The sequence below is a fragment of the Podarcis cretensis genome (assembly GCF_951804945.1).
Source record: "Podarcis cretensis genome assembly, chromosome: 14".
Lineage (NCBI taxonomy): Eukaryota > Metazoa > Chordata > Lepidosauria > Squamata > Lacertidae > Podarcis > Podarcis cretensis.
This window is the reverse complement of record NC_137183.1, coordinates 32,564,029-32,577,768: the sequence shown is the minus strand read 5'-3', so window position 1 is coordinate 32,577,768 and position 13,740 is coordinate 32,564,029. Positions and strand designations below refer to the sequence as shown.

Here is a 13,740-nt window from a genome sequence, read left to right as displayed (position 1 = left end):
ATGGCTAGTGCCTGGGATGTGTCTGCAGCTAACACATTTATATAAATTTATCCTAAGGGGTGTTGAGAGGGCATGAGCTGGCTCTCCCACTATTTTTCTGCAGAAGGGGATCTCTGCCACAGGAGACCCTTTCCAAATGTGGGACTAACCATCGTACCCCAACCTATTTTTTTTGCACCAGAAAGCGTCTACACCTAAACAGACCACTGGGATGAAGATCTTACATTCTGAATAATTCTATTCAGTAATGACAAGAGTAGCTTTATGCAGTGAAATGCCCCATACACTATTTCAAAGTTCCTGGAAGGTAGAATCGCTTAAAATAAGGATAGGTGAAAGTGATGATTAATTTAAAAGCAAGGAAAAAAGGGAACAGGTTTCCCCAAAAGGGGTTCGTGTTTGTTCTTCATTAACCTTTGCTACTATTCCATTTGGTGTTAAGAAAGTGAATGGAAAATACAAGCTGGGGGAGATTACATGAGGCATCACATACTTCAATGCCCTCATTAATTAGACTCCAGGGAGTAAGGAAAGAGGAGATAATTACCACCACCACAACCCAAAAATTGTAGAGATTAAAGCAAAGCCAATCCACCAACAGCATACAAATCAATATGGCTAACCTGATCCAAAACACCCACCCACCCCACTCACACGAAAACAAAGATCACCACAGCCAATCACAAACAAACAATCACACCCTAGGCCAGGGGTCTGCAACCTTTAAGACAAAAAGAGCCACTTGGACCCGTTTCCGAAGGAAAAAAAACTGGGAGCTGCAAAACTCGTCATTATAAAAATAACTTTTTTGTCACTTTTTAAATTATTTCTTTGTTTGACCCCTCAGAATTACTCCTCCTCATAGAAATAAACGTTAAATTAACAAGTTACCTTTTTTTGTGTGTGTGTTCTTCACTCCCCTTCAAAGCAGTGACCAGCGTACATGCCCCCTTTCAATGCAGTGACCAGCGTACATGCCCCTTACAATGTAGCGGGCGGGCGGGAAGGTGACATCGGGACGGTGCGTGACTAACGCACACACCGCCCCATGCGACGTCACAGCCAGTACAGCGCCCGCCACAGTGGGGAGTGTCGGGGCGCACAATGCGCCTCCTCCCCTCGCTAGTATCCGCCCCGGAGCCGCGGCAAAGGTGTAAAAGAGCCACATGCGGCTCCGGAGCCGCGAGTTGCCTACCCCTGCCCTAGGCCAACCCCAAACTCTCTCACCACCAAAGGAACACAAGTGAACAACACAAACAACGCTGACACCAAACTCTACATACATTAAGCATAATAGAAACACCACCACCTGACCCCACCCCCATCCATCTTCCCTCCCTCCACCCCCTTTCTTTTTCCTTTTTTTTTTCTTTCTTCTCCCCCTAATGCCTCAACAAATGAAACGGATTTGTAAAAATGTTACATGGGGGGGGGGAATACGAGGCATTACACTTCTGTAAAACAAGAAAATCCTAAATAAAATATTTTTAAAAAATTTAAAAAAATCAAACCTAAAATAAATAAATAAATAAAAATTAAAGCAAAGCCAAGGTCAAGCGTGGCAATGCTTTTATTCTATAGAGTTGTGAAAAGTTTGAGATGGATTTAATTCTGTTCCCCACCCCTCCCTGATTCCTTCTAACATCTACTCCTTTTCCCCCCAACCTGGATGGCCTCCAGTTGTTTGGGACCGCAACTCTCTTCAGCCTTGACCATGGCCTGTGCTGGCTGGAGCTGATGGGAGTTGCAGGGCCCCAGGTTGGGGGATACTGATTTAGAGCTTTTTGCAGCAGCCAGGTACTTAGCACCCTGATTGCCTTACCTGGACATTAGACAAGGCACAGCCTGGCTCAGCGACACCAAGTGACCAACGTTTTGCGCAAAGCTGACAAAGAAAGGAAGACAGGAACACCAAGCTCCATTACTCAGTTTTTGCCAGCATTTCTGTAAAATGGGTATTTTCCTTTGAAAAAGTTTGGTTCTTTGCTTTGCCCAAGAGTAGAGCCGGCCCCAGCCCTTCCCAACATGTCTCTGTCCTCTGCAGAGTTTTCCCTCCATAGAGTTCAAACTAACACAACGAAACATCTAAGAAATAAAAGTGGCAATCAAAATACAATTTAAAAATGAATAGTAAATGCAATGGATATGAGGTCTCACATCTTCAACCATTTGAATGAAGCTCGCAGACCAGTTTGCGAATCTCCCCCCTAAAGAAACCCAAGGGAGCAGCGTCACCTATCCCTTTACTCCATTTCCACCTCTTCAGCCAACAATCTTCAACGTATGTTAAGGCAAGAGTTGCAATAGCAGTGAGATACAAGCAAGGGTCGCCAAGCAAATCTGCCTGGGTTACTTACGGAGTGAGGTCCTTGTGGAATGCGATTTCCCTGGTTGCTCCCATAAGCATGATGACCTCTGTTTTGGGTCTCTCTTTCTCAGCCAGATTTAGAAAGGCTGTTACGAGTTCAGAAACAGAAGCATAACTAGAAAAATGAAACCCAAAAGCTTCTGAGTCACAGATGGAGCAGGTTTTTGCAACATTTGTCACTTGATCATGGAGTGGGGGGGGGGGGACTGTTACCAATGGAAATCTTAAGTTGACAAATCAACACACTTTACGGGCAAATGTAGGCAAATCTGCCTGTAAGACTAGGCAAAGTGACCCAGTGAGTTTCATGACTGAATGTGGATTTGAACCCTGATCTCCTAGGTCCTAGTCTGACACTCCAACCACCACTAGCGGAGGAAGAGGAGTGCGGGGGGAGCGCACGACCCCGGCAGCACGATCCCAGTAGCGTGCCATCGCGGCTGCCCCCCCGCCCGCCCGAGCTGGGCGCCACGCCCGAGCTGGGCGCCACGCCCGAGCTGGGAGCCACGCCCCTGCAGGCAGCGTGCCACGCCCCCAGGATGCACGCCATCCCAGCCCCCGCCTGCTCTCCACCCCCAGTTCCCGAGCATGAAGCTCCGCCACTGCTAACCACTGCACCACACTGGCTTCCTAGAGTACTTCTGCTATGGGGCAGCTACATAAATTAAGTAGGTAAACAAACAGGTCAAAATGTCGCTTAGAGAAGGATTTGAAATATTTTCCTTGAGGCCTGAATTTGTTTTATTCTGGAATGTTTTATTGGATATTTTAATGTGCTGTAAACCACTTTGAGATTCTTTTTCTTTGAAATATAAAGCAGGACAGAAATGAATGATAATAAGCAGTCGTTAAGAGTCGTCAACAGGCTCATCACAGCTATCTGCCAATCACCCAATCCCACCACCCTTCTGAGTAATACCCCTCCCCACCTTCTCACTATATAGAAGGGTCTGGTGACTTCTGTTTCAGTGTATCTGAAGAAGTGTGCATGCACACGAAAGCTCATACCAAGAACTAACTTAGTTGGTCTTTAAGGTGCTACTGGAAGGAATTTTTTTATTTTGTTTTGACTATGGCAGACCAACACGGCTACCTATCTGTAACTAAAAAAAGAAAGGCGCCTAGACAATCCATTGTACCAACCGTAACCTAGGTTTAAGGTGCCCTTAGGTAATTAGCTTACATATCTTGAGTTTCTAACACTGCTGTAGGGCAACAGCCTTAATATCCACAACAGACACGAAGGTATACGTTTGTAAACATGTATTGACGGTGTTTCCTACATTACCTGTGCACAGTATACAGAGGGTAGGAGCTGCATTTTTCACACTGCCCAGGACGCAAATTCCGATGGCAAAGGCATTTGGGGAAGCCTGGAGCAATTCTATTTCCAGACAGATACTTGTTATATTCCACAGAAACATCATGCAGGAATTTCTGCAGGAGTACCCCTATAGCAGAGAATTAGGGTGGGGGTGGCAGAAAACAAAAATGCTTATTTCTTCCCAATACATGCTGCATCACTCAGAAAGAGGCGGATATCCCACACTGTTCTCCTGTGCTTCTGGCAATGCTATATTGATAGGACCCACCCGACTCTTGCAATTGCAATTTGTTTTAAACCACTTTAAACTCTTGTGACCTGCCCTGGGAATCTTTTGGGAGGAGGAGCAATCAAATGCAATTAACATTAAATAAAAATTAGATTAAAATAACACAGGAGTGGTTTACCTGCAGTCCTTTTAGGCATTGCTGCACTCCAGCTCCCATTATCCTTGACCACTGGCCATGCTAGCTGGGGATAGTGGGAACCTTGGGAGTCCAGCAAAATCTGGGGGGGCCACAGATGAGCCACCCCTGAGTTAGAGATCCCAGGTTAAGGAACCTGCTGCTACCCACCCACTGTGTGAGTCTCAGAGTCTCACACAGCAATTCCCAAAATGTGGGGCACAAGAAATATTTTTAAACTCCTATTTGCTTCCACATTCACCCACAAAGTATGCCCACTGTGTCTCTGAATGTTCTGGCCTACTGTGAACCCCGAAACAAAGAAGTAACTTGGGAATTACAGGGCACATCTTTACCTTAGGATTACTACACCCTCTTCATAAATGCACAAAATGGTCCTTGATGGAGAAAGCCTGTAGTTCAGAGACAGACCTCAACGATGTTGAGACAAACGCAGTGGCTGAAATGACTCATTCATAAGCGCCCCGAGAACTACATGCAAGCTCCAAATTTGGGGCGTGTGGACAGGGGTCAGGCTGATCAGTGATGCTCTCTTGAGGATCCTCGTGATGTGCAGATGAGTGTTGATCTGATGACAACCTGGCTGCAACAATATCAAGGCGAGGGGGCACCTCATGCCCATGCACATTGCTGGCCTGAGTGCAAGGTCCAGACCCTCTTAGAGTGAATACAGTCACACTTCTAACGCCCGCTGACCTGTCTCCTCTGCCGCTGTGCTTGGACCAGTGCAGGAAATGCTCCCTGCAAAGACTCATGCATTCTAATAGTAAAAGGGTGACCGAGTGTGTTCTGGATGACCAACTTGGTGTAGTCGAATTTTGCAAGGGTCACCTGCTCAGGTGCCAGCCAGCTAATCAGAGCCACTGGTTTCAGATAAAGCGAGGCCACTTGCAACAGAGGAATCCTGAATGGAGGCAGGAACCAAGGACCTCAAGCTTTTAAAATAAATAAATAAATAAAATAAACCAAAAACAAAGGGCCAAAAAAGTACTATTATTCTCACTGTTGCTTGTGCGACCTGGATTTCTTCTTTTGGTAGAATCCTTGTTAGGATTGGCATAAATATGTACTTTATAGCAGCCCAGAGGCCAAGATTGGTGTCTTTTATGCCATGCAATAAGCATGAAATGAAAGTGAAAACACTGAGGTGACAAAGTAGTTCAACCCTTCACGTCAGAGTCTTGAATGCAGAGACTGACAGGCTTCACTCTTCTGGGTCTCAGGAAATCTGCTGTCTGATTTCAAAGAGCCCTTGACGTGTTCCACCAAGAGCTATTGCAGATGGTGCCCTGCACACACCAGGACAACTTCCCCTTGAGGTTGGAAGGCTCTTGATTATCACGCTGCCTCCAACATCTTTCACCACCATGTTATTAGTCTTGACAAGCCTGTAAGCTTGATGGACCAGGCTGGAGAAGGATTGCAGATCCAAGCCTACAGCTCTGCGTTCCAGCCAGTTTATGCTGTGAAGGGCCTCTGCCAGAGAACAGGATCCCGGGAATACTTGTCCCCGAGACTGTGCTTTCCCATCAAACTGTCATCATCACCACCACCCCCATTGAGGTTTTGCAGCCTAAGACATCAGAGGAAAGATTTCCTCCCACTGCTGTGAACTGAAATAGCAACAGGAGCCACTGAAATGGGTGCATGTAAAATCTGGTTCATTCGACAACCATGGTGCAGGATATAATGAAGCATAACAGGCCAGGTTTATGGGGGAAATAATAATGATATCTTCTGACCTTTCAGAACAGATACTGGTGAAATCCTGCCTCAGCGTCTGTTTCCTCTCAGCTGACTAATGGCAGCGTCAGTCTAAGTACTTAATGGACTGGGAAGGCTGGAGAGGGTTCAATTTAAAAATCCCTGGAACTGGAAGGTGTTGATAGCCTGCTTAGCCCAGAGATGCCTGCTCACAAGACAACCTGGCCAAGGTAGGGGTACTCATGTATCCTTTGAAGGCACAAGGAGACCACCACTGAGACCATGAGTTTTGAGAATTATCCAGGGGGAGGGGAGGGGAACACCAGGACAAAGGGAAACAGGGGATACTGCTAATGCTTATTCTGGTAACAGAAGTGGACAAATTTCTTGCATGGTTCTGTTATCAGAACATGGAGAGGTTTCAGTTAAGTCGACGGAACCTGGGAAATCTCCAAGACAAAGGGTTTCCCCTGTCGAAACTGGGTCTCCATTCTAAACCTGATATACTTCAAGTCCACTATAGTTTGCCACACACTTCTTCAACACTGCAAAGATGACAGAACCCCCTAGTTTCTCTCCCCCGGGGAATGAACACAGTTGCATGGATGTCAAGGAGATGGCAGGTCACCGTTTTAAGGGAGATTTTTGAAGCGGGAGATGGCTGGAATGTATCTCTGGGTATGATTGGAAAATTATATGGTGTTTATTGCCCTCAATACAAAGATTCTTTGCTCACCTTTCCCACATGGGAGGAAACAGCTGAGGCTGACCTCCCACTGCAGGAGAGGTGGCATCAAAACTACTGTCCATTTCTCCTAGAGATGTGGGACAAAGTCTCCCAGGAGGATGCTGAGCCTTGCCCTTTTGTTTGAAACCTGGCCCCAGACCAGAAGGGCTTGCCCGATTTGAACTCTTCAGTACAGGACAAAACCGTGTTAGAATGAGAGGAGGAAGAGGCACCCCTGCAAGGTTGCCTTGACTCCTGCTTCTTTTAAACTGAAGGCACGGCTGTTTTCTTGCTTTTGGTTTTCCTCAATACATCTTTTGGCAAGTCTTCATCAAAGAGGTGGATGTCACTGAAAGGCGTCCCAAAAAGCCAAGTCCACTAAAGAATACACCACCCAGAGATACCTGCGTGCCACAACTGCATCCACAATCAAAGCAGCTGCTTTGTGTTGTCAACTGAGAGAGCTTTTAAGGGTAGCGCTTTCCAATTCTTCATCAGCCAGTCATGCAGCCAAACCAAGGAAGTCCGAGCCATAATGGAGGCAGCCATGGCAGCTCGAAGGTCCAATGCCTTTCATTTGTGGGCCTTACAGAAAGCTTTGTCAGATGAGCCGTGAAATCAGTCTTGAAGGGTCATCTTTCCGTCCCGATGAACAATGTCACCTGGCAGAAGCACCGCTGCTGGAATGTTTACCAGGGGCACCTTCAACATCTCCATGAACGCCGGTGGGAAAGGATATAAACGCTCTGCCACACTTGTATTTCTCTTCCACTGTGAAGGTGCTGCCAATTTCCTTAAATTCAGGAAGTAAAGGAATTTCTCTGATGGTGAGCTTCCCAAAGTCAGCTCTCCTGGGCTGCTGCGGAGGCACTGGGACTGGATCCTGAAGGTCTAAGGTGGAAAGTACTCTGTCCAAAAGAGGTTCATAGTCATTGGGATTGAAAAGCTTAGAGGTCTGAAGGATTTTGGTCCGAATGACCTCCCTCTGCTCCCTTCTTCAAATTGCCTGCAGGCTTACAACTATTCCTCTTGTCTTTTCCCAGAATTTTATGGCAATGTCTGGTGTCCCTTTGCTCAGCAACCTTTCTGAACGCGTCAGTTGCCTTCCTCTTAGCCCTTTTGTGGTTTCTGGGTGAGGATTCTGAAGCGGGCTCAGAAGAAGAGTGCCATCTGCTTGACCTCGCGCCATTTGCTGACCTATGGCGCACGCGACCCACTGCAGCCTTCAACTGCTCGATCACTCCCATCACTGGCTGTTTAATGCTTTGGTAGAGATCCTGAGCGATGCCTGGGGCCAGAACCGAGGTAGAGGCTGCCGTGGAAGTGAGAACACGGTGAGCGGCAGATGCATTAGAGGCTTGGGAGGACCAAGACGCAGAAGTGCTGGGAAATGCATTATATTCAGCCTCCCTGCCCCTAATGCGGGATGTGCTTGCCCCCTGGTGGTCATGGTGGGTGGGAGTGCTGGCCTCATACCCAGAGGACGGTGTTCCATAGTTCGGGCGGTAATAAGTATAAAAAAGCTCAGCAATTTCCTGCATTGCGTTGTTCCGTAAGGGCCCTTGTTCGACAGAAGCTGTGAAGTGGAAGAAGACACTTGGAAATAGAGCACAGCAACCAGAAAAAGGATCCACGATAGATGACGATGCTATTCAGAGAGCTGAGAGAGGTACACAAGGAAGGAACCGAGAAGGAGCCTCTTCAACCAGCAACGGTCTACAAATCTAGTATGACCCTGCCTGTCCCAGGCAGCGGGTGGACATAAGCCATTATCTGGATGTCTCCATCCCATAGGGCAGAGAAGTTCCTCAGCTATTCAAAATCTGGCGATCCCTGCTCTATATAATGGTACATGGCCCCACGAGGAAATCATTGTTTGTTCATCTTCAGATTTTCTGAATTGAGACATTTCTCTTTCGTAAATCAAGTCTGGGGGAACTACAGCTCCAAACAACACTGCCAACCAAGGCCATTGGCAAGAGATGTTGGGAGTTGTTGTTCAGCAACATTCACAAAGCCAAAGGCTCTCCACACCAGCATTAAGTAACTGAGTAAACATAAAACATCTTTACAACTCGCTTTTTAGCTGGAGGGCATCTCCACCCTCTCCTGCAAATGTTGTGATGTTGGGCCTTTGAATTTGGTCACTGCCCAGGTGGAGAACACCTGGGAATCTTACCTACACTTTCTTGTGGTCCTTGCGAGGAGGATGGGGTAAAAATGTAATCAACAAACTGCCCCTATTCTTAACACAAGAAATTCTTGGTGGCACTGATGCGCCTCCACTCACCCCCGTGCTGGATATCGGCATCTATTTCTGAGAGCTCCAAGTTGAACTGAGAGAGACTGCCAGTGAGAGCAGAATTCCACTGATCCTTCCAGAATTTGCTTTTGTTGTGTGCATTGCAATGGCAAAACGAAGGCGTCACCCAATCTTTACACTGGAGGAAGGAAAAGGAGAAAGGAAGGTTGGACTTGATCAAGTCCACAATATCTGTAAGTTCTTGCAAATGGTTCCCACTCTGAAGGCCCCTACCATTTCCTCAGCATATTAAAGAACGACATAAGCGGAGACAGGAAACTGCAGAGAATGGAACAGTATTCGATAAAGTTTCCTTGGGAGAATAATGTAAGTGCTACCCTGCTGAGAAAAAAGCAAAAGCCAGCATCTACTTCCAGAAGCAGCCATAGAGATGCCCCTGGATACTGACATCCAGAACAGAAGGAAGTTGCTCTTGTCTCTTGTGTTTGTCTCTAGCTTTTAATACTTGGCAACTCTTTAGATCAGGGGAAGAGAGCCTGTGGCTTTCCAATGTTGTGGGACTTCAACAACCATCAACCCAGCCCACATGACCAATGGTCAGGGATGGCCAAAGCTGTGGTCCAGCAACATCCAAAGGGCCAAATGTTAGCCCTGCTTTAGATAGAGCCAACAGAAGGCTCTCCCCCCCCCCACCCCCAAACCTAATTGTGACACAGGGGCATTTTCAGGGTGTGATAGGCAAGTCACAGCTGGAGGGGGGAATTAACCACTATCAGTGTGTAACACATACACACTGAAACTGTCCACCCGCACTGCAATTAGGCTTGAAAATATCTTCTATCAGCTGGAATAGAAGGCTGCTTTCAAGCCCAGTTTCAGCAGCAAGGGGGCAGGATCCTGTGGGCAGCAGGAAGGAGTCTGCAGGTACATCGGAACCTGTGGTGTCACCCAACCACTCTAGAGAGACAAAGGTCTCGCTGCAGAAATAGGAGTCCCGCACCCCAAAAGCCCTCCTTACCTCTGCAGCAACCTTATCACATATGTAGCAGTAGCACTCGCTGCATGTCTCTGCGTTTCTCCCAAGGGGGCAAGATGTTTCACATTCCCCTTGCCTAAAAGCAGACAAGAAACAACTCCAGGTTGTGATAGCAGATCATAAAAGAGTTTCAATGCACTGCACATAACAACTTCTGTTATGTCCCTCGTTATAAAATGTCCCTATGAGATGGATGGGGAATCTTTTTTCAGGTCGAAGCCTGCATTTCCTCATGGCTTCTGGGGGCTGCGTGCCATTGGTGGCAGGGGCCATAGGCAAAAGTGACTCTTTGCAATAGATTCTGGCCCCACAAAAGTAAAAACAATTCTACACATACAATCACTCATCCACACTTCCAGTTAAGCAAGACCTTGAAACAGGCAAAAGCACTCAAGGAGAGCATGGAGAAGCAGGACTAAGAAAGGCCCACGGGACTGGCCATGGGGCCATTTTCAGTTGAATTCTGCTCCATGGGCCAGAGATATATGGAGGACTACGTCTGGCCTCTGTGCTACAGGAGCTATTTGAAGGAGGGACATAATGTATGCTTGGGAGTCAAGAACTCTCAGTCTTCTGGACCAAGTGCAGGGACCTTTGACCCTCCAGATGTTGCTAGACTACAATTCCCATCACCCCAGACAACTGGTCATACTTACTTAGGCCGACAGGATATGTTGTCCAGCAACTTTTGAAGCACCAAAAGTCCCCCATCCCCTCTTCTCGGCTGTAGATATTGCCACTAGATCTGTACCAATGCAACTGTGCTTAAGCACAATGTGTGTGGTTTTTCCCCAATGGAAGGTGTGTTTGTGGAATTCCCTTTTGTTCTCCTCTGTGGCATGATACATACTCAAAGGGGTGTGTCGGGCAGTCGTATCTCGCATGGGGCATCACTTTTGCTCTCTTGCAGAAAGTAACTATCACCTCCTCATCCACAGCTTCTTCTGTATTCTCCCTTTTCAAGGGAATCTCTTCTGTAAAAGGAAAAAATACTGAATACCATTTCACTGCAATTCTAGAAAGGCATTGTCCAGACTCAGGATTTAAAAGAAAAAGGAGAGCGCATTGAGAGTTAGGGAAAATTCATAAACCACATTTTGGTCAGTTATAAAACAGGCTGATCAAAAAAAAAAAAAAAAAAAAAAGACTGATTCATTCACTGGAAATAACATTAACAGTAGTAGTGGTGGTTGCAATATAATCTGTAGAAGCGCCATTGTTTTAAGACATCTTCATTTTGGTATTTAGCATAAAAATGTATAAATTACTTTCGTCTTCCAGATTGTTGTTTCTATGCTTTATCCTTTATTGTTTCTTTGGGTTGCTTGAATATTTTTTTTTGTACATCAACAAAGAATGTCAGGACTAAATTTCAATAAGAATCACTTTATATTTAAAAGACATATTCCTTTGCAGCTCTGTTTAGCTTTTCACCAGTGGCCCCAATAGTAAAATAGCAACGATTCATTAACAAAGATCAGGTGACAAATATCAAATATGTAATCACTCTTAGAACTGTTATGATTGTTAGCTCTTATTACCTGTGTTCTTCTGAGGATCTGATTTTGTGCTTTTTATATAATTTGTACTTTCTCTAGTGGTTGGTAATAAATATTTGATTATTTGACAGTTAATTTTTGCAACAGCTAAGAGCTAGATGGTGCCCAAAATATTTCAGAAAACAACACAGACTTGTAGTTAGTTACCTACTTGCTTGGGGGATTTAAGAATCCTTTACAGGTACAATCCACTAGTCTACACTGACCCTACCTTCATAGTGTTTTATACAGCTTTGCAAATAAGACCACAAATGCTCCTGGTGTGTTTTGTTTCCCTTTTCAAGTTCTTGATGGTACAAGAAAAGAAAAGTAACAATAAGGCAAAAATCACAAATTCTTTCCAAATAGTCCAAATCTTCCTGGCCTGCCACAAGCACCTAGATATGGGGCTTTTAGAAAACAGTTTGTTTTTTAAATAAACACTCACTTTCTTATTCTGTTTCCTTTTATCCCATGCACTGTACTCTATAGCAATACAAAGAACAAGGAGCCCACCTACAGTTCAAAAGGACAAAACAAGAAACTTTTCAGACTCTACTGAGAGAATTATATCTATATATGAAAAGCAGTTACCTGCATCATCAGCCAACAAAATACAACTCCCCAAGGAACTCTCAGCTTCATCTTCATCAATCCAGATGACACTCCCCTCTTCTTCCAGGGACTCCATGACTGTTGAAGGGTAACTCCCAAAGTGTGCAACTTGTCAAGGCTGGCAAAGGCTAGAAAGAGGAAAAGAGGGGGAAAGAGGGCATTTGCCACTGATGCCTCTACAATGAAAACGACCTGCCCATTTTTAACCAGCTTCAATCTGCTTTGCATGCAGAAACTTCCATGTTCAGTCCTTTGCATCACCAGGAAGGGTTGGGGGGACGGGACTCCTGCCTAAAACCCTGGAGAGCCATCGCTAGTCAGTGTAAACAATATTGAACTAGATGGACAAATGGTCCAGCTCAGTATAAGGCAGTGCACTTCCTATGTTCCTAACATGCATGGGGGGAAATGGAAACTCAGGGAAGACAAGACTTCACCAACATTTTTTTATATATAATCTTTTTTATTGAGTTTTACATTGCACATTTAAATTCAAACATTAAAGATCATCATCATCACTTATTATTGTATTTTATGAATTATTGTATTTTAATATTTTGCTGGAAGCCACCCAAAGTGGCTGGGCTGGGGAAACCCAGCCAGATGGGCGGTGTATAAATACAGTGGTACCTCTGGATGCGAACGGGATCCGTTCCAGAGCCCCGTTTGCATCCAGAGCAGAACGCAACCTGCGTCTGCGCGGATCGTAATTCGCCACTTCTGCACATGCACATGTCATCATTTTGAGCGTCTGCGCATGCGCGAGCGGCGAAACCCGGAATTAACGAGTTCCGTTACTTCCGGGTCGCTGCAGATCACAACCCGAAAACGCTCAACCTGAAGCAACTTCAACCTGAGGTATGACTGTAATAAATAAATTTTATTTATTATTACTATTATTATTATATTCTTAGGATTCCCTGAATCCCCTCGACCCTTGCATGGTTACCATTTTCAATCTTTTTCAACTCTGTCACATATTTTCTCTATTTTTCTTAAATAATCCATTTTCACCTTAGTTTTTAGTATATTACAAGCGTTGCTGACTTCACCAACAATTAAAGTGACCCCAAACTTTACACTGGAGTGCCCCCCCAACTTTGCCATGATGCAACTGCCCCCAACCCTTCACCCCAGCCGTTTTCGCGCCTCAATCACCACCCGACGAAAGCCCCCGCCTTGTCATGCTCCCAACCCTCTTTCCCCTCACCTTGTGCCTCGAACTCTGACTCGGCAGCACCCCAAACCCCCGTGAAGCAATTCAGTCTCATCAAACACGCGCACACCACATTTCGCTGCCGTTCCGCAAACTGGGTGAGTCTTCAGCTCCCTCCATTAGCTTATTCTTTCCTATTGTCCCCCCGCCTCCCACTCTTTCTGCACATCCCAAAACCACCGCCGGGCTAGAACTGCAAGACAAAACAAGCCACAAACACACAGCAACAAGCTTCGCTTTCCTCCGCTCTCGCCCACCTGCAGCCGCCTCCTCCGCCCGCTTCGATTCCCGCGCCCAGCTTTTCAATGGGCGTCACTTCCGGCCCACCCAGCGACAAACTCCGTCTCCAGGATTTAAGCCTGGGAAAGACACACAGAGATAAGAATTGTAGAACGGCACATCTCGCCACTTGGAGAGGGTGTTTCCGGGTGTGTTTTAGGAACCCCAGGATGCAGCGGGGCAAAGGGCCGGAGACTGGCAGAAGACGGAGTTACCTTTGGAAATAGATACGGGCGTTTAGGATT

General features: G+C 46.0%; 1 protein-coding gene across 3 annotated transcripts in view; it reads right to left on the bottom strand.

The window, feature by feature from the left end:
* Positions 1 to 13,487, bottom strand: part of LOC307202511 (uncharacterized protein) — a 29,263-nt gene extending 15,776 nt beyond the window's left edge. The window contains exons 1-8 of one of the 3 annotated variants that reach the window (XM_079952501.1): positions 13,474 to 13,487; positions 11,980 to 12,128; positions 10,698 to 10,821; positions 9,830 to 9,923; positions 8,839 to 8,989; positions 3,657 to 3,819; positions 2,358 to 2,483; positions 1,823 to 1,885 (exon numbers count right to left, since the gene is read on the bottom strand). In XM_079952501.1, the coding sequence (XP_079808627.1) occupies positions 1,823 to 1,885; positions 2,358 to 2,483; positions 3,657 to 3,819; positions 8,839 to 8,989; positions 9,830 to 9,923; positions 10,698 to 10,821; positions 11,980 to 12,076 (818 nt within the window). In that variant the 5' untranslated portion in view covers positions 12,077 to 12,128; positions 13,474 to 13,487. The other 2 variants (XM_079952502.1, XM_079952500.1) reach the window with 2 other exon arrangements.
* Between the last annotated feature and the right edge of the window lie 253 nt (positions 13,488 to 13,740).